General features: G+C 44.5%; 1 protein-coding gene across 1 annotated transcript; it reads right to left on the minus strand.

Annotated features, from left to right (window-relative positions):
- Nucleotides 1-5,493: 5,493 nt before the first annotated feature.
- On the minus strand, nt 5,494-20,696 carry LOC119978021 (pepsin A-3-like). The gene is made up of 9 exons (XM_038819347.1): nt 20,538-20,696; nt 18,428-18,590; nt 16,839-16,956; nt 15,235-15,353; nt 11,916-12,115; nt 10,676-10,795; nt 8,054-8,198; nt 7,720-7,818; nt 5,494-5,933 (listed from the first exon to the last, which is right to left on the minus strand). Exons 1-9 carry the CDS (start codon nt 20,681-20,683, stop codon nt 5,787-5,789), a joined length of 1,257 nt encoding a protein of 418 aa, XP_038675275.1. The 5' UTR covers nt 20,684-20,696; the 3' UTR covers nt 5,494-5,786.
- Between the last annotated feature and the right edge of the window lie 965 nt (nt 20,697-21,661).

The raw sequence follows: 21,661 nt of genomic DNA on the forward strand, positions 1-21,661 counted from the left end.
CAAAGACAATAAATCTTTGAAACACGCGGCAGGTCAGTTGGTATCTAGAGTGAGAATAGACAACCACACACACACACACTCAGCCACACACACACACACAGTGGTGGACTGGGTCTAAAAATATTGGTTGCCAGGAGACAAATAGGGGCCCACCCACAACTACAATGCTATCATTTAATTTTCATAATGAATAAATAAAATTTTCAAAAAATACATATGGAAAAAAGGGTACAATTAAAACTTTTGTGGAAAAAATGTGTCTTTCTTAGTAATTACAGTGTACATGTACTGTACATATTACTGGCAGTAGATACCAAATGTAAATACAGAATGTTATAATTGATTTATTTATTTATTTTTAAAAATTTTAAATAATTGGTTGATATTTTTAAATAGTTTACTGCACAATTTACACATTAACAGATAGTTCAAAAGCACAATAGAGCATTGCATGCAGTCCACTATATTAAGAGCAATCGTTTGTGTTCGCTAGATGATTGTGCGAATCTGCCAATAATTGTTTCTGCATCCAATTCATCTAACAATTCCTTTTCAATGTTTAGCAACATGAAGGATTCCAAATTCTCCTCAGACAGTGAATTTCTTAACCTTGTCTTTATGATCTTTAGCTTTGAAAATGTCCTCTCACATTGGACTTGAGTAACTGATAGTGTGCAGATGACTTTATAAAGTTCATAAAGGTTATCGTATGCCTTGTCATGAAGTCTGTTGGATGCCAGAACTTTTAGTACACACGATGGGCAAGTGCTGAAAATTTTACAATTGTTGCAACTGGAATCCATATTCTCACCATCATTAAGCAATAGCTTTAATACATCAATGTTTGAAGCAAAAGAAAACAATTCCCAATATTACTTGATCTTGTGGAAACAGCTTAATAATACCTTCCAATGCTTCATCTTCAAGGCCCTTCTCTGCAATAGTTTTAAACTTTGCTGGGTCCAAGCAGGACAAATCTTTATACAACTGTTTGTGTTGTACAAAGCGTGATTCTAGTGACTGGACAATGCGATCCATTATTAGGTTAAACACATTTACTCGAAAATCAGCTAGAGAATCTGAGGAATTTCTTTCATCATCAATAAGCTCATCTTCCATTCTTTTCTTCTTCCTCTGCCTCTTAACTGGCAATGCTGTTTCCAACGCATCAATTTCCAATGTTTGATTTTCATCCATATTCATCTGTGAAATCCTGTCATTACATTTATTTACAAATTCCAAAGCCTTGCTGTGAACGTTATCAAATGTTCTTGTCTGTTCCTTCAACTTTGTTGTAGCTGAATCTACCAAACTCCATGCAGTAAACATATCTAAACCACTTGTCTGTAGATAACTTGATAACGGGGTTGTAGTTTGAAATATATACAAGTAAGTAAATGCTGTCAATATGGTTTCAAACTTTAGAAGACTTTGAAGTTAAACATTTGCTTCATGTTTTGTTTTTGCATCAAACTTTTCTGAATCTTGTATCATTGATAAGCATGTCAATAGATTTACGAAAGTACTGGCAGCGGCATCATCAAATATAGTTGTTGCTGCATTGGATTTTCCTGACCATCTGGTCTCACCAATTAGCTTTAATCATTTCATTTTTTCTTGTCCTAGATGTCTATCCATACAGCCATTCTCTTGTATGATGCTTTCACAAAAGTTGCTATATTCTGGAGCAAATTGAAAAAAGAAACTGCATACAACATTTTGTTGTTTTAGTTATCACCAAATTCAAGACATGGGCATAGCACCATATATGAACATGTTGATCAGCCACATCAGCAATTTTACTTTGTAAACCATTATACTGGCCATGGTATCTTGCAGCGGCATCTGTGCTATCAAATAAACATTTTGGGGTTCAATTATAAGATGCTGTAATGTTTCAATCAATAGACCAAAAAGTCCCTGTCCTGTACCATCATTACTTGGCACAACTGAAAGTAGTCGCTCACGGATAATACCTTTAAGCACATACCGAATAATAATGCTAAACTGATCGATGGATGAATTATCTTGTGTTGAATCAACCTGAATAGAATAATATTTTGCTTGAGAAACTTGATGACTAATTCTTTCTTGTATTATATTCTTCATAATTTTGATTAACATGTTTATAGTTGTTTTACTCAGGTATGTAACAAGTCCACCACGGCCTTTACTTTGAGCCTTTCCTTGTTGCTCTAATCGTTTGATTCTTTGTTTAGACTTGTTTTGCACTGCAGAAACGTGAGCTGCCATAATGGGGTCATATTTTGCCATCAATTGCACTGTAGCTAAAAAATTGCCATGATTCAGAACCTCATTATCTAGAGTGTAGGCCGATTCATTTCTGTGACCTCGAAAAGGAAGTGCTTGCTTGCCTAACATCTTTATGATGTTTATTTTCCTCTCATATAAACGAGCATCAAATGGCAGATCATCAAGTGGCTGAAGTGGATGTTCAGCAAAAAACTGTTTTAGCTTTGCTCGTGATGGATATTGGAAGATTCCAGTAATTGATCTTTCATTTTCTTGTGTAGGTTCATTTACAGGATGTGCTTCAGAAACCAAGTCATTTATGCTTGAAGGAATATCTGATTCCCTGTCACTAGTTGAAGCTATGTGTTCAGATGTTGCAACTACAGGCAGTACAGATACCAGAACAAGGAAGCCAGAAGAAACATTGGGCATGGGTTGATTAGTAATGGATGCACTTGTATTTGTCTCTACATTCAAAGTAGATCTTCTCTGTTCTTGTAACTCACATGCCATTGCATCATCACCATGAGCATTGTTTCTTGCTTCTTGATTATTTGTTGTAGAACTGGATATTGATGTGGATTGTGCTTGTGGTATTATAAACTCTGTAATAGGCCTGCAACGCTTGGCTGATTCCTTCCTTTCTGCTTCTTTTTGTTCTTTGCATTTTAGTGACCCAGATTTATGCTTTTTCTTTTCCATGCTGGTAGGGGTAATATTCCTGAAATAAAAACTTAATTAAAAATAGCCCACATTGGGAAAAAATAATATTGATGATTGCAAGAATAACTTGAAGGAACGCCAGATAAACCCCTACTTGATAAAAAATATAATATAACTTATTATACTTATAATAAGTATTATACTTATTATACTTATAATATAAAAATATAATATAACTTATTATACTTATCACTTCAATAGGCTATGTTCATTAGTCAATACTACTGTGGCCTATGCAGCTTCAGAAGAGGAGACAATCCACTGTCCAGTGTTCACACCAGCAAGCAACTGAGACAACTGTTGAAACTTAGAAGTTTGGTCCGATTGTAGTAAGACATTAAGAATGGTCCCACGACCAAAGTTAACATGTCCAGTTTGATACCACTGTAGTGTTACAAGTCGCAAACCTTTGAGTTTACCGATCATGGCTTATCACTTCAATATCTTTGACCTCATGATTCACGGTCAAAGGTACCGCTTCTCCTTTTCGGTGACCTCACGACCCTATGTACTGCTTGATATCCTTTCAAGTTGCCGACAATCTCAAATCACGAACTGTAACTTTATCTTTAAATTCACACACTCTTGCTGAAAACGTGGATTTCCAACTATGTCCGACCCGGGTGAACCAGCCCCCCCTCCCTCCGCCCCCCCCCCCCCTCCCCCACTCCTTTTCACATCCGTTTACACTGCTTCGTTCCTTCATACACTGAGTGATTATTTCTTTATTTCTTTATTGTATTTTTATTTGGTATTGCTCTTTTTAAAAACAATTATATTTTATTAAGTTTGAATACATATCTCAGGAAAGAAGTTGGAGATTTATTTGTCTAATTAATTATAATTTTTAAGGGCCCTTCAGAGATTCACGGGCCCCTTCTTGGCTCTCCGGGCCCCGGACCGATGTACCGGCTGAACAAAGACTACTGCTTGATATCCTTTGAAGTTGCCGACCATCTCAAATCACGAATTGTAACTTTATCTTTAAATTCACACACTCTTGCTGAAAACATGGAATTTCCTTAATTATGCCCGACCCGGCCCCCCCTATTCCTCATCCTTCCACTACCTCCCCTGCTTCGTTCCTTTTCAGGCTCTGCTTATTTGTGTCCTGCTCTCTTTTTTTCTTATTCCTTTTTATTACTAAAACAGTTGTCTGTGTTTGTTTCTATATTGCATTTTTATTTGATACAGGGGGCCCACTTCATCAGGGGCCCACTTGCCATCGGGCAAGCTGACACCCTGGCCAGTCCGCCACTGCACACACACTGAGCCACACACACTCAGCCACACACACACTCAGCCACACACACACTCAGCCACACACACACTCAGCCACACACACTCAGCCACACACACACTCAGCCACACACACTCAGCCACACACACACTCAGCCACACACACACACTCAGCCACACACACACACACACGCACACAGCCACACACACTCAGCCACACACACACACACTCAGCCACACACACACACTCAGCCACACACACACACGCACACGCACACAGCCACACACACTCAGCCACACACACACACTCAGCCACACACACACACACTCAGCCACACACACACACTCAGCCACACACACACACACACACACGCACACAGCCACACACACTCAGCCACACACACACACGCACACAGCCACACACACTCAGCCACACACACACACACGCACACAGCCACACACACTCAGCCACACACACACACACGCACACAGCCACACACACTCAGCCACACACACACACACATTCAGCCACACATACACACACTGTGGTCTGTGCATGGGGTTCCTTTAGGCCGGTGGTCCCTGGGGGGGGTGATCCCTATTACAGGAAAAACTGGTGTCAAAAGGCCACAGATTCACCGCCTTGCAGGAGGCTAGCAGGCAGCTGTCTTGGAGCTCACAGCTCCAGCTACCAGTACGGCCTCCCCGCACTTCCCGGTCAGAAGCCGTGCATGCGCATGGCGGCGGCCTCTAACGGGCGCGCCGTGGTCCATGGCAGACTCAGACCGCAGACATGGACCACGCAAATAGTGCCCCCGATGGGAAATTGCTGAGGTCTTGACCCGGACCGCCCGCACATTAAAAGCCCACTCCCTAACAATGCCCCCCCCCCCCCCCAACCCCCCGATCGGCCCGCCTCCCGACTGTGGCGGCAATGGACTGAGTCCACGGCAGGACCATGTTAGAATTACACCATCAGGAATTCGGCTAGTCGGGGCGGAGAGTAGCGGGGTGGACCTCTGGCAATGGCCTCAGGTGCTGGATACTTTGCACGGCATACTCCCCGAATACGTGCTATTAGGGGGTTGGCGAATCGCCGAACCGTGCCGGTCCCGATTTCATGCAGGAAACTGGATTCTCCGCCCCGTCGCCGAACGCGATTTCGCCATCGGGGTGCAGAGAATACAGCCTCACACACATGTCTAATGCAAGCAGAAACTAGACAGCATCTCTTTCTCCTCCAATACCCGTATCAAAAAAAGAGATCAGAGCTATTAATGCATTTCTGATACTTTAATGTTCATTTATTAATATTCTCCATTAATCCTTTCCAATAATCATTTGCAAAGTACAACGCTACACAGCTAAACAGGTAACCTTTATCTTGTTTGGTTTAATAACAAATGTCATCTTCATCTGTACAAATAATTACTAATAATATTTTTCACCATTTGTGCTGCTACTGTATTGGCCATTGCATTTGGAGATTGTGAGGAATTCAGGCGATGTTCGTAGTTGTGATTTGGAGAGAGGAAAAGGAAGCAACTTAAACAACGTCATGGATGAATAAATTAGACAGCCTTGGCGAAACCCATTTGGTTTCCGCCTCGGTCAAAAATGGAATAGTAGACTCCAATGAAAACATCTCCAAGAATCCAGAGGTCGTCATTCATTTTCTCAAAACCGCTCACACAATAGTTCTTTCCTTTGTACGTTTTCTGCAAGTAAAGTAATAAAGAACAAATCAGCCGATTTTCCTACATTTGTTTGCTTCTAAGATTACACTTGCTTTTGCAGCATGCGGTATTACACGCAAACATATTGCATTACATACAAACATACTTATTTGACAGATAGGAAACAAAGGACTTGCCCCAAACTTCACGATGAGCAGATCACCCTGATGTTTCCTTGGAAAAAATACCAAAGCACTTTGCACAATGAATTAATTTGAAAGGAAAGAGTCTGCGGTAAGGGAAAATCCAGCAGAAAACCTTCAACTTTAAAAATTAAGTTAGCGTACCCAATTTTCTTTTCCAATTCAGGAGCAATTTAGCGTGGCCAATCCACCTACCCTGCACATCTTTGGATTGTATGCGTGAAACACACGCAGACACAGGGAGACTGTGCATACTCCACACAGGCAGTGACCCGGAGCCGGGATTGAACCCAGATCCCCAGCGCCATAGGTAGCAGTGCTAACCATTGCGCCACCACGCCCCTGTTGAAAATATTCATATCACCACGTTGCACGTTTGCCATATGGATGAATGAACAGTTCATCACAGTGGCACGTTAGCACATTGGTTAGCACTGTTGCTTCACAGCTCCATGGTCCCAGGTTCGATTCCCGGCTTGGGTCACTGTCTGTGCGGAGTCTGCACGTTTCCCCCGTGCCTGCGTGTGATTCCTCCGTGTGCTCCGGTTTCCTTCCACACTCTAAAGATGTGCAGGTTAGGTGTATTGGCCATGGTAAATTGGATTTAGCGTCCAACAAGGTTGGGTGGGGTTACCGGGTTGCGAAGAAGGGGTAGACGTGTGGTGCTCTTTCTAGGGCGGGGGGGGCGGTTCTGGCCACGATGGAAGTTGTTCTGATGCCTGTTTGAGGGCTTGTTTGTTTCCAGTGTGTGGGAAAGGAGGGTTGGGGAAGTGTTCAGGGGAGAAAGCGAGGAACAAAATGTCAAATTGTGGGGAGTGGGTTATGTTTGTTGAATGACTGTGTGTATATGTTCATATATGTTCCGGTTTAAATAAACATATATATTTTTAAGAAGCACACTGGGCTGGATTCTCCGATTCTGAGACTAAGCGCTGACGCCGGCGTGAGAACGGTGGCTTTTTATCGACCGAACAAACTCCGCAAATTGGCCACCAATCCTCCGACTGGCGGAGTGGGCTAGCAGGCACACAGCAGAGAGCCCCTGGCTCTAGTTGCGGATACAGCCGGAGAATTGCCGGGTCCGTGGCCACACATGCGCAGGGCAGTGCTCGCACCGTGCAGCACGGTGTCGGCCTGCCAAATAGTGACCCCCTTTGGCCAGGCCCGCCAGCCTTGGACCAATCCCACCATTGCCCCAGCACCCGGCAAAGCCCCCTCGGCCCGCGGATCGGCTCCCCCCGCGCCACCCCCCACCCCCCACTGTGGCTACGCTGGACTTAGTCCGCAGCTGCTACGCCGAGTTCCCGAAAATAAATGCCACACGGGACCGACGGCGTGCGGTGTACTCCTAAAGTACGCCGTTTTTGGTGGGGGCGGAGCATCGAAAAAGAGGCGTCACCTGCGATTTCGGCACCAACATCGATTCTTCGGCCGATCATCGAACACGATTTCAATGTCGGAGACCGGAGAATCCCACACACTGTTCCCGAACAGAGTCAGCTGACGTTAGGATTCACTGTAAAAACTGGGCTATGCCATTGCACTGAAATCTGTTCTAAACCCAGTAACCCGGAGATGGTGTACGGTGCTGTGGGAATTCCAGCAGCTTAAGGGTTAAAGCATACCTTGAGCACATAAGCAGAAGAAGGAATGGGATAGTCAATTCCATTGATGACGAATGTCACATCGGGCATGCTGGACACGGAATTGCAGTAAACATAATACTGTAGGATAGAGAAAGAAGAAGTTAAGAGTGGTATAATCTGAAGGGGCAGCTCACATCTATGTTTAAATTAAATGATTGACCAAACGTTAGCTCTGAGAATTTACTTAGTTTTAGCATATGTGTAAAAGATCATTATCAATGCATCTGAATCTTCTTTAATAGAAGACACTTGTGTACTTTAAGATTTGAGATGGAATTATCTCCTTCCCATGATAAAACACAATGCAAATTACCCATGCATCATTTTCTGGGCCGGCGCCAATTGCGTGCAGAATTTTCTGAATAGGTGCGGCAGATCCAACGATCAGGGAGGTTCCAGTATCAACAATGGCCTGACAACCACTTTGGCAAGCCACCATCTGGCCATTTAATTTCACACTAGGAAGTAAAAGGACATTCATAGTTAGGTGACCTGTTTTGGAAATCTAATTGACAACTGAGATTAATGTGCGCAAATGTGTGCATCATGCATCAAGATGGTTATTCCACTTGAGGTAAATATAAGACATCGCATTCGGATTGTGTTTTTGAATCTCTCAGTACGGCTGCTTTGTCTTTAGTACATTTTCAACTATTGTCTTGCAATATTTAGCTCACTGGGCTAAATCGCTGGCTTTGAAAGCAGACCAAGGCAAGCCAGCAGCAGGGTTCGATTCCCGTAACAGCCTCCCTGAACAGGCGCCGGAAAGTGGCGACTAGGGGCTTTTCACAGTAACTTCATTTGAAGCCTACTCGTGACAATAAGCGATTTTCATTTCATGTATGATGTTTCTCACTTTTCTGGTTTGCATTTGACTCTGTCTTGCTTATCTCAATCATTGTGATCTTCTCCAACACTAAAGCACATGCCGTCAGCTGTGCCTGCCAATTACTCTGCATTCTTTGTTGGTTCTATCGGGCTAGTCTCTGTCGTATTGTTTTGCTGGGAATTCTGTTTCAAAACATTCTTCATCCTCAAAAGTCTCTTCAAAACTCAATTCTTTAACTGTGCCTTTAGTTCATTCCCTCTTTCCCATCCTTCAGTGACTACCATCCGGTGGCCCTGACATCAGTCGTAACAAAGTGCTTCGAGAGCTTGATCATGAAGCGCATCTCAGAACGCCTTGATCCACTGCAATCCGCATACCGCCACAACCAGTCCACAGCAGACGCCATCTCCCTCATCCCGAGAGCATCTCGGCAACAACAACTCCTATTTATTGACTACAGCTCCGACTTCATAATCCCAACCAAGCTCATATCAAAGCTCCAAAACCTAGGACTTGGCTCCTTCCTCTGCAACTGGATCCTCGACTTTCTGACCCATAGACCACAATCAGTAAGGATAAACAACAACTCCGCCTCCACAATAGTCCTCAATATGGGGGCCCCGCAAGACTGCGTACTTAGCCCCCTGCTCTACTCCCTGTACACACACGATTACGTGGAAAAATTTGGTTCCAACTCCATCTACAAGTTTGCTGACGACATGCCTATAGTGGGCTGGATCTCGAATAACGACAAGTCAGAATACTGGAGGGAGATAGAGAACCTAGTGGAGTGGTGTAACAACAACAATCTATCCCTCAATGCCAGTAAAACTAAAGAGCTGGTCACTGACTTCAGGAAGCAAAGTACTGTACACACCCCTGTCAGCATCAATGGGGCCAAGGTGGAGATGGTTAGCAGTTTCAAATTCCTAGGGGTACACATCTCCAAAAATCTGTCCTGGTCCACCCACGTCGACGCTACCACCAAGAAAGCACAACAGCGCCTATACTTCCTCAGGAAACTAAGGAAATTTGGCATGGCCACATTAACCCTTGCCAACTTTTTCAGATGCTCCATAGAAAGCATCCTATCTGGCTCCATCACAGCCTGGTGTGGCAACTGCTCAGCCCAAGACCGCAAGTAACTTCAGAGAGTCGTGAACACAGCCCAGTCCATCACAGAAACTTGCCTTCCATCCATTAGCTCCATCTACACCTCCCGCTGCCTGGGGAAAGCGGGCGACAGAATCAAAGACCCCTCTCACCCGGCTTACTCACTCTCCCAACTTCTTCCATCAAGAGATACAGAAGTCTGAGAACATGCACAAACTCAAAAACAGCTTCTTCCCCCCTGCTACCAGACTCCTAAATGACCCTCTTATGGACTGACATGATTAATACTACACTTCTGTGTGCTTCACCCAATACCGGTGTCTATGTATTTACATTGTGGACATTGTGTTGCCCTATTCTGTATTTTCTTTTTCTTTTATTTTATTTTCATGTATTTAATGATCTGTTTGAGCTGCTCCAAAAAAACACTCTTCACTGTACCTCGGTACACAGGACAATAAACAAATCCAATCTAATCCTTCATCACTTCATCCACTGCTTAACCTTCAGAGTGCCTTTGGATGTTGCTGTGTGGCAAAACTGCACAACAAACCTGGTTGTAGTTGACTTGCATTCAAGCAGCCCCGGCATTAATTGGGGATGTTGTCTTTACAAGCAGTTGGATCAATATCTGTTGAGTGGGGAGGGGGGGTTGAGGGTGAGATAGGTATTGATCATGCTGCGTGATCGTCCAATCAGGTGGATAGGGAAGGTGTAGAGAATCATCAGGAGGTAGGGGCAGAAGTCCATGAGATCACAATGGAGCAGGGAGTACAGGCCAGTACTTGCTTTGAACCTGAATAACTCTGGATTATGCATTTCCCAGCTAATTCCTGATATTTCTCTTTGACACGCCTGTAATGTTAAACGACCCAGCAAGCACTGTGCAACATTTAGCCTCTTTTCCATTGGAAATTGTTTTGGCACAAATCACATTTTTGCAGCTGAATTCTATCGCGAACATGTAACATTTGTTAATAGGCATTTACTCACCCGTCGAGTTGGATTTGCCAGTATCCTTGTACGGTGACGGGAACCCAGTTAATTTGACCTGTGAAATGGTTTGGATCAACTCCACCAAATACAACTTCACTTCCAGACTGACCGTTTTCTCTGTAAATCAAAGGTTAAAAATGAATTAAATCTGGAAGTATGCAGGTTCAGAATTTCTGTCAGCTTCTACGATCACATCATATTAGCCTTTTGTCAAATATGTGCCTGAAAATTGTTCTTAACCTCTTGGAAAGCTTGCTGGAATGTCTGGAGAATTTGACAACTAAAGTGTAGGATGCAACTATATCCTACCACAGCACAGTGTGAATCCACAAGGTTTTAAATGTTTGCATCGTGATCTGGTCAGATTTATTTGATTTGTTGTTGTGATGGGGAATGGGGAACAGCCTGGGCAGAAAATGGAAGCGGATTCAAGAGTAAATTGCAAAAGGGAATTGGGCATATGTTGGGAAAAGGGTTATGGTGGATGGGCAGGGGAGTTAGACTAATTGGATAGTTCCCTCAAAGTGCTAGCACACGCACAATGGGCCGAATGGCCTGTTTCTGTGCTGCATAGGATTCTATTCATTAAAGTCTACATGGATGGAATCAATTCGAGAGTGGGTTCACTGCCGAGGGTGGCGGGATGGGCCGAAGAATGATAGTCAGAGCTAAGCCAGGGAAGAAAACTGGAGCAAAACAGAAGGGGATTCTTAAAGGGGGCATAAGCAATTCAAAGACATCAAATATTTTTTTCAAACTGAGCTGTGGCCTTCCAGGAGAAACGATGAGCCCAAAGGGACCACTGCTCGCCCTCACTCTGCCAACAGAGCTTTTATTGCTTCCTATTTCTGCCCCATGATGTACTGCTGCCATATCTGGATTCCCTGTTGGTGATGGTCCCGAAGCAGAACGGAGGGAAATTGGCTGGTTTCCCTGACCCCGGCCTTCCCACCATCATTTGAATACACGGAGTGACAGACAGTCAGGCAGCTAAAATCCCTGACAGATGGGGCAGGGAGCTGGAAGAAACTTTGCTGCAGTGCAGATGGGGGGGTGGAGTTCTGTCTACGGGCATCCAATTACTTAATTTCCCAATGCTGTATCGCCTATTGAATTATGCCAGAGAAAAATCCAAGTGTTGATAGAGAGAGGTTGAAGAAAAGGGCAAGTTTGGTGCAGGTTATGTTGGAAGCTCTTTATGAAGGGATTCATCAGTGAATGTTAAAAAATACTTCACCTAGTCAGGTAAAAAGAAAAGAGAGGCCGCTCCACCAGATTCTCGGACATCATGTTATCGAAAACAGTTGTGGCGCCTGATACGGCATAATTTGGATATCCCAATCCCAGAATTCCATCAAATTTAGCGTAGTAAAGGAAATTGCCAGGCTCAGTGATACTTAAACCAAATTCTTGGTGGGTGATATCAATGTTGCCAACCTAATTGAAAAAAAGACAGTTTAAATATTTACAGTAGATCGTCCTGTAAGAAGGTCAAGTTAACATATGAACACATTAGGGTATTGCCACCTTCTTGGTCTCTGCTGTTTAAAATTGACCTTGGAAGGTATAGAGCCTCAGGCTGCTCCTCACTAGGTGAATGTCTTTGGAATGTGAAGATAGGGACATAAACACTCTGTTCTGGAGGTTTCTGCTGCTATGTCTCAGTCATTGGGCACTAATGTATCGAGTGAGGTGAGGCACTGCTGTCTCTAAATGGGCAGATGTGGGCCCCACTAACCCATCCCACTGAAGAGTTTTAAAGAGTTTCCGGAACGTCGTGTCTTCCTCCAGGAGCTGAGGAAGATATGTGATGTGAGAAATAAAGGGTGAGCACGATTACTTTGAGTTGTAAAGTGAGATACATTTTTGAAAGCTGTTTCATTTGCTGTATTTGTCCAGAAGCTTTATCTTACACATTATTCTCGATACGTTTTGTTAGCGATGAAGTTACTGTAGCTGTGTTTGTTTATTTTTAACATTTCGCACTTTCCCACGAGCTGTGAGAATATGATGGGATGTGCTCAATGGGAACACATTGAAGGCCAAGAGCAGTCAAAATAACCTTTGGTACGCACCCACAAGAAGCTGTATTGTGTATAAATGTGTGTTATTGCAACTGCTCAGTGAGAAATTTTGTGACTTGAATCTTTCCCTTGCACACTGTAAATAAACGATATTCTGACTTTAACTATTTCTGGACTCCAACTGGCTTTTGTCGCACAATATATGGAGAAGATGTCAGGGGGAACGCGAACAACCTTCCAAACTCCCAGGTGGCATCCGAGTTCATGACCACATGCATCAGGCGTGCACCCATAGTTGGCAGTTGCACTGAATTCGTCAATTCTAATTACGTGCTCTTACACTAGCCTCAAAAGCTCGAGTAGGGCAACGTGACAAAGATTGTGGACTTGACAATGTTTGCAAATTAAAGAAGAAGAGAAAATTCTTTTTTAATAAATTTCGAGTACCCAATTAATTTTTTCCAATTAGTGGGAAATTTATCATGGCTAATCCACCTACCCTGCTTCTGGGGCCCAAATCCACGCAAACATGGGGGGGGGGGGGGGTGTTCAAACTCCACACGGACTGCGATTGAACCTGGGACCTCGTGCCGTGAGGCAACAGTGCTGACCACTGCGCCACCGTGCTGCCCCAGGAAACCTCTTCTTATGCTGCACCTTCAGAAATTGTTTAGATATCCCAAAATGTTTCCCAGCCAATGAGTTACTTTCAAAGTGCACCCAGTTATTGTCTGTCACTATGGTATGTGTGACCCAGCACTTAAACAAATCTGAACTGGACAGAGAGAGCCAATGTGCCTCTATTAAAGGTTAGGTATATCTGTCTAAACCTGCCAAATCTTTTGAGTAGGATTGGATTGTATTTGTTTACTGTCACGTGTACCGAGATACAGAGAAAAGTATTTTCCTGCGAGCAGCTCAACAGATCATTAAGTACATGGGAAGAAAAGAAAATACATAATAGGGCAACACAAGGTATACAATGTAACTACATAAGCACCGGCATCGATGAAGCATACAGGGGTGTAGAGTTAATCAGGTCAGTCCATAAGAGGGTTATTTAGGAGTCTGGTAACAGCTGGGAAGAAGCTGTTTTACAGTCTGTTTGCACGTGTTCTCAGACTTCTGTATTTCCTGCCCGATGAAAGAAATTGGAAGAATAAGTAAGCCGGGTGGGAGAGTCTTTGATTATGCTGCCCACTTTCCCCAGGCAGCAGGAGGTGTAAATGGAGTCAATAGATGGGAGGCAGGTTTGTGTGATGGACTGGGCGGTATTCGCAACTCTCTGAAGTTTCTTGCGGTCCTGGGCCGAGCAGTTGCTATACCAGGCTGTGATGCAGCCCGATAGGATGGTTTCTATGGTGACCATAAGGGTAGATAAAGGTAGATAATAGCGATTTTACATCAGGGGCACCTCAAAAGGCATTGGATAAGGTTCCAAACAAATGATTATTGGCAAAAGTAAGACCACTCTTTGAAGATGGACATGTGGCTTTGGTTAGAAATGGTTTGGTAGGTAGGATGCAGAGAGTGGAGATAAAGGATATGTATGTGGAAGGTGGAATGTGGTAGGGATCTGCTCTGGGACCTCAGTTTTTTGCCATATGATGACTGTTATAACCCACGCGGGTCTCACGGGGTAGGGATGATCGACTGTCCTGTGGAGCTTGTAGAATATGAGCTCCCTCGATAAGTAGACAGCGGACCCTTAGCAAGGACCATGTGTCTTTGTATAAATAGAGTCGGCCAGTCAGGCACCGACTACAGAAGGCCCAGTAGGGGACTATGTTAAATAAAATAAGCTTTGTTTCTCTCTAAAACATGGTGTGGATTCTTCATTGCCCCCTTACAAAAATGACTCAGATGAAGGAATTGATCACTGTATAAGACTGCTGATGACATAAAGTTAGGAGTGACAGTACGCAGTGCAAGTAGAAGGTCATTCTTGCAAAGGAACATAAATAGAATAAGTGAATGGCCATTCTGAGTTCAGTGTGGGCATGTTTGGCAAAAGATAAAGAATATTTCCCAAATGGTGAGGAATTAAGAATGGTAGAGGTGAGTGACTCAGGAGCCCAACAACACAAATCATTCAAAGCCAGTAGGTAGGTATGAAAATCAATCAGAAAAGCCAATGGATTGCTTGTGTATAAAAGGGGCTAAAAGGGGCTGGTTTAGCACAGGGCTAAAACAGACCAAGCAGGCCAGCAGCAAGGTTCAATTCCCGTAACAGCCTCCACGAACAGGCGCCAGATTGTGGCGACGAGGGGCTTTTCACAGTAACTTCATTTGAAGCCTACTTGTGACAAAAAGCGATTTTCATTTCATTTCATTTCATCATAACTCAAGGACGCTGAAATACAAAGGGCAGGCAGTTGTTCGTCGGTCAGATGCTCAAGGACAGTTAGGGATGGGCAATAAATGTTGACCTAACCAGCGATGCCCACATCCAACAAAAGGATAAAGAAACACAATCTATGAAGCTGAATTCAATCGGGGCAATGAGATGGGCAATCAGCTAGTTTGACTTACTCTGACAGTATCATATCCCAGTATACCAGTCATGCTGCCAGTGTCATATCGAATGGAAACAGATTTTTCGCCCATCTGAAATGTTGAGGAGTCTTGTGGAATGAACTTGGTATGATCCTCTACAAGAAAAACACATTTTATCCACTCAGTTTCAGTAGATGATTCTGTTCATTTCAATATAACAACAGGTTGACCAGGACTAATGGTACAGAGATATGGTTAAATCTCAGCACAACAGCTGACGAATTTAAATTCAACTCATTAAAAATAGATATGGAATAAAAAGCTAGCATTGGTTGTGGTGATTCCTTCTTGGTCCCTCAGGGTCAAGGATAAATGTTTGGGTGGGTGGGGTAGGGTTGGGGTGAAGATGCCTGTGTGTGGATTCGTTTAACATGGGGTGGTCGTTACAACCTCCACACGGTCCCAACAGAGCGAGAAGTTGGCCCAATGTGAGGGAAATCTGAGATGGCTGGAGACCGGGCTTTGCTATAGGACTGGGTCTAACACACACCCATCATCCTCACTCCCCGCTGCTTCTCCTCTCCCCCACGCTGCTGCCCCTGTCCCCCCGCTGCTGCTCCTCTCCCCCGCTGCTGCTCCTCTCCCCCCGCTGCTGCTCCTCTCCCCCGCTGCTGCTCCTCTCCCCGCTGCTGCTCCTCTCCCCCCGCTGCTGCTCCCCTCCCCCCGCTGCTGCTCCTCTCCCCCCGCTGCTGCTCCTCTCCCCCCGCTGCTGCTCCTCTCCCCCCGCTGCTGCTCCTCTCCCCCCGCTGCTGCTCCTCTCTCCCCGCTGCTGCTCCTCTTCCCGCTGCTGTTCCTCTCACCCCGCTGCTGCTCCTCTCCCCCCGCTGCTGCTCCTCTCTCCCCGCTGCTGCTCCTCTCTCTCCGCTGCTGCTCCTCTCCCCCCGCTGCTGCTCCTCTCCCCCCGCTGCTGCTCCTCTCCCCCCGCTGCTGCTCCTCTCTCCCCGCTGCTGCTCCCCCCCCCCGCTGCTGCTCCTCTCTCCCCGCTGCTGCTCCTCTCTCCCCGCTGCTGCTCCTCTCTCCCCGCTGCTGCTCCTCTCTCCCCGCTGCTGCTTCTCTCCCCCCATTGCAGCTCCTCTCTCCCCGCTGCTGCTCCTCTCCCCCCGCTGCTGCTCCTCTCTCTCCCCGCTGCTGCTCCTCTCTCTCCCCGCTGCTGCTCCTCTCCCCCCGCTGCTGCTCCTCTCCCCTCGCTGCTGCTCCTCTCCTCCCGCTGCTGCTCCTCTCTCTCCCCGCTGCTGCTCCTCTCTCGCCGCTGCTGCTCCTCTCCCCCACTGCTGCTCCTCTCCCCCCGCTGCTGCTCCTCTCTCCCCGCTGCTGCTCCTCTCTCCCCGCTGAATCCTGACAGTATCTCAGGAGTTCTCTGTGCTGCTCATTTGAAGTTTTCCCGCCTCTCCGATCAGCTGCTTCCCACCCAGCCAAGTGGAGATTCAGGGTTTAACAATTGCACTATCAGCTCACAATGAAGCAACTCTAAGTCAAGAAGAATAACTGTATCAGCTCAAGCTTCTGTAAACCGTTATGCGTTCAAAAAAAGCCAACATGTGCTATTGTGAGAACTTCTGCTATTATCTGGAAGTACTTACTGCAGGCATAACTGTAGCAGTAATTCGATGGAACCCAAAGGTTTGAAGAGCCAGTGTCAAAGATGACAATGAAACTCTGAGGTGGAGTCCCAATGCTGATTGTTGCATAGTACGACAGCTGTCAGGAAATTAGAAGAAAAATGTATAATTAGGAATGTGTCTGTTTCTCAGATAGTAAAGTGCAGTAGAGATTCATGCACGTCAGACCTGCTTAAATCTTTGGAGCTTTCTAAGAATAATTTAGGGAGTGCATACTAACCAACCAAAATGGGAACCAGTTTTACATCCATTTCCAACCAGCTAAAATGTTCCTGTCCTCAGAGTTTAATTAAAACAAACTCCTTTGGTTTTCAAATGTCAAACTAAGATTTTGAAAGGTGGCGCTGCCACTTTTAGCAAATATTCCACAGGTTCACGTAGTGAGGCAGCTTAAAAACTTTGTAATAAATGTGTCGGAATGGCGAGTGGCTATTGTCAGTTTCATTAGAGATTTTGAAACTGAATTAATCAGATTCATTACCTGTTCTATGATTCTGGTAATGACAAAAGAAATTGTGTATTTAAACCGAACAACTTCAGGATATCCCGAAACACTTAGCCCAGTAAAGTATCTATGAAGTGTAGTCACTGTTATGGTGTAAGAATCATGATGACAATCAGGACAGAATGGCTAGGAGGAGAGATTGGATAGGTTGGGATTATTTTCTTTCGAACAAAGAAGGCTGAGGGGGTGACTTAATTGAGATGTACAAAATTATGAGGGGAAGAGATAGAGTGGACAGGATTGATTTATTTTCCGTCGTGGAGAATTCTAGAACCAGGGGACATAGATTCAAGATAAGTGGCAGAAAGTGTAGAGGGGACACGAGGAAGAACTTTTTTACGCAGAGGGTAGTGGGAGTCTGGAATTTGCTACCCGGGTTGGCGGTGGAGGCAGAGACCCTAAACTCTTTTTAAAATTACCTGGATCTGTACCTTAAGTGCTGTAAGGTACAGGGCTATGGACCGGGTGCAGGTAGGTGGGGTTAGAAAGGGCACCTGGGTGTCCTCAGGCTGGCATGGTCAAGATGGGCCGAACGGCCTCCTTCTGTGCTGTAACTTCTCCATGAAGAGAATGAGGAGCAGAAGTCAGCAATGCAGCCCCTCGGGCCTGCTCCAACATTCAATAGAATCATGGCCGATCTCAGCTCAGCCAATCTGCGCACAGCACGATCCCACAAACAGCACTGTGATGACCAGCAGATTTTTATTAGTAACTTTGGTACAGTGATAACTGTTGGGTAGATCTCCCCTGCACTGCATCAAAAGGTGGCTTGGAATTGTTTACATCCATGTGACAGGGCAGACATGGTCCTGATTTAATGTCCATTCTAAAAGAGGGTATCACTGACAATGCAGCACTCCCTCAGGGCTGTGCTAATATATATCCATCGCGAAATGACCAACTTCAACACTTGCTGCACTTTTGGGTTTCAGGTACACATGGCAGTGTTAATAAAGGGCAGAATGCAATAAACACCACCGAGATGTGACTTTTTCAGTTCTATTCTGTAAACTGATCTTCTTTAAAAACAGTACAGATTACTTACATCCAGGTAGTTTACTAGTGAATCTGTTGAAGCGAACGACTGCCCCTTGGATGCTCCACGGAATCTTGAGTAGAGATTGTCTTTGTGTTCTTTCAGAAACTCCTCGAGTAAACCACGCTCCGCCAAGACATCGCGGACAGATTTACCCTTAAAGAGTTTCACTCTGCAAGGATCAGAGTGAAAATGGATCAACATTCAGGCAGATACGTCATTCTAAATCAAACCAAATTTCTTTTTCTACCCCTTTCAGTTTCATGTGTACAAGCTATAACCTTCTGTGTACTATGTTGTGATTGGTAAACAAAAGTAGCATTTACAATAAACAGAAAACATATGATGTATGTACATATATAAACTGATTCAAAATTGGCTGCCTTAGTGAGACTACAACATAAATAATGTGCATGCAATCTAGTCGACAAGAAGCAGCTGGTTGCAACGTCCCTGGCAGAAGGGACTGAGGGTAAAGCTAATGGAAGCTTCTTCGCCCAATTTCCTGAGCTTTCGTAGCCATTTTATTACTGGGCAGACATCTGAGTGAAACATTGGGCCCGACAGCAAATTGGCCCATTAAACACCCAGGCATTGTTACTATTGTGAACAAGTCACAAGCAGGTACAGAGAATAATCTAAAAGGCTCGTGGTGACCATTATGTCTATAGGACTACAATACATGGGGGTAGAAGTCATGTTTCGATATTCAAATCCCTCACACCCGGAGTGTTATTATAGAATTATAGAGAAATACAGCACAGAACACGCCCTTCGGCCCACGATGTTGTGCCGAACTTTTGTCCTAGGTTAATCATCGAATTTTGGATACTAAGGGCAATTTATCATGGCCAATCCACCTAACCTGCACATCTTTGGATGTAGGTTAGAGGTAGAGGTAGACAGAGTCACCACAGTCCCAGATGACCATAGGCTGCTTTCCCCTTTGAGGGGCAGAGCTGACTGGTGGAGATTTAACCTGAGGGTCACCACACCTCAGCCGAGGGGCAACGTTGAGAAGGAGGGTCTGTGATGAATGGTTACTGCACCTTTAATGTAATGATCCCTTTAAGACCGGGCTTGGAACCCTGGGGTACACCGCCTCCGGTTCCACCCCCCAGGGAGCCATATATAAGGTAATGTCCAGTGGGCAGTGTGCAGTGAACACACTTCTCGATAGCTGTCCGGTTCTCTGCTAATTAAAGCCTTTGTATTACCAACCATCTCTCTCGAGGTGTAATTGAGGGTATCTCAGGGTCCTTCATCAATCACCATAGATTTACCAGAATGACACCTGCATTCCACGTGATTAATTATGAGAGGGCCTTGCACACACCAGGGTTTCATTCCCTTAAATTTAAAAGATTAAGAAGCAATATGATCAAACCTTTCAGAATATTAAGGGGAAAAGATAGAGTAGATAGAGAGAAACCAGTTCCGTTGTTTGAGGTGTCACGGTCTAAGGGAATAGTCTACAGATTACAGCTGCTGAACCTTTCAGGACTGAAAGTTGATAAAACTTCGACACACAAAGGATGGGAGACGTTTGGAACTCTTCTCCACAACTGGCAGTGGCTGCTAGATCAATTGTATATTTTAAATCTGAGATTGTTAGAATTTTGTTGCCCAACAGTATTAAGGGAATAAGTCAAAGGCCGCTATATGGAGATCATCCACAATCTCATTGACTGGCAGAACCAGCACGAGGGGATTAATGGCCCACTCCTGTTCCTACATTCCGAATGGTCGGAGAGAGAGATACATAATTGAAGCGTTCAAACCAAACACCAAGTGTTTTGATAGCATTATTTTCTTCTGTGAGGATACATTCAACACATATCCAAACTTCAAAACCAAGGCTGCTCACAAATTCCCAGCTGACTGGGCAGCTCGGTGGCGCAGTGGTTAGCACTGCTGCATCACGGCACCTTGGACGCGGGTTCGATCCCGGCTCTGGGTCACTGTCCAAGTTGAGTTTGCACATTCACCCCCTGACTGCGTGGGTCTCATCCCCAAAACCAAGAAGATGTGCAAGGTAGGTGGATTGGACCTGTAAATTGCCCCTTAATTGGAAGAAAACAATTGGGTACTCAAAATTTATAATAGATAAAAACCTTACCTGACGATACATTCAGAGAGCTGAATGCACGCAAGTGCAATGAGCAACCACTTCATTTTTGCCTCTTCGAATAGTTGAAGGAAACCACAAGGAAATGTCAAATTCCAATGTGAATGGGTTCTGGTTGTTGCTGCTTTTATAGTCATCAGGATCAATCCATTCCGTGGTCGACAGATTTGGATCAGGTAATTAAAAGTTTTTCCATAATGGGAAACGTCAATCATGATGACCTTGTTGGAAAAACAAATATTGTTTCCAATTTAAGTAACATCAAACTTGGGAAAGTTACAATTTATCACATGATTAAATGTCAATGGCATCTATCAATGCAATTGTAACCGATAATGGAATCAAAACTCTATTTACAAACCCATGAGAAATGATTAGTGTAGTTACTTGGGGTGTTGGAGCTTGTACATTTTGCCTCAGGTACTGATAAGCAATGAATTACTGTCTGGGTGACATTGAACTTATTTGTATATGGCAGGTCAGCTGCTGTGTAAGTTGTCCATTGAGTGGGGGAAACTCACAGTGTGGAGATGGCACCAGGACGGTATAAACACGGAGCACACAATCTGTAATCAACAATCGTTTAAGATTTGGTGATTCGTGTATTGGACTAGACCACATGTAGTTCCATAACCTTTTTTCTGTTCTGTAAGGGTCAGAAATGCAATGGTTGGCTCTGAATGAGCCTGCTGTCCTTGTCACCAGAATCCTTTGTTAAGGATTGTATTGAGTGATACACGTTTTGAAAAGCCATTGATGCGATAAACAGAAGAGCCAAACACCCTGGTGGACGCTGTCTCCACCACCTGCACAATGGCTATGTTGTTTTCTCGCTACAACTTGACCTGCAGCAACTTACCAAGATTTTTCAAGGACATCTGCCAAACTGGCAATGTCTGCCACACCTTTGCTTCCTTCATCCAAATCATTGAGGTAGATTGTAAAACATTGAGGCCCCAGCATTATCCCTGTTGCATTCCACTGCTTTGCCAACCCGAAAAATATACATTTATCCCCACTCTCTGCTTCTTGTTAGCTGGCTAATTTGTAACCCTGATAATATGTTTCCTTATTGTGTGGTGTGGCCTTTGCTGTGTCACTTTATTAGATGCCTT

This window comes from Scyliorhinus canicula, chromosome 15 (genome assembly GCF_902713615.1).
Source record: "Scyliorhinus canicula chromosome 15, sScyCan1.1, whole genome shotgun sequence".
Lineage (NCBI taxonomy): Eukaryota > Metazoa > Chordata > Chondrichthyes > Carcharhiniformes > Scyliorhinidae > Scyliorhinus > Scyliorhinus canicula.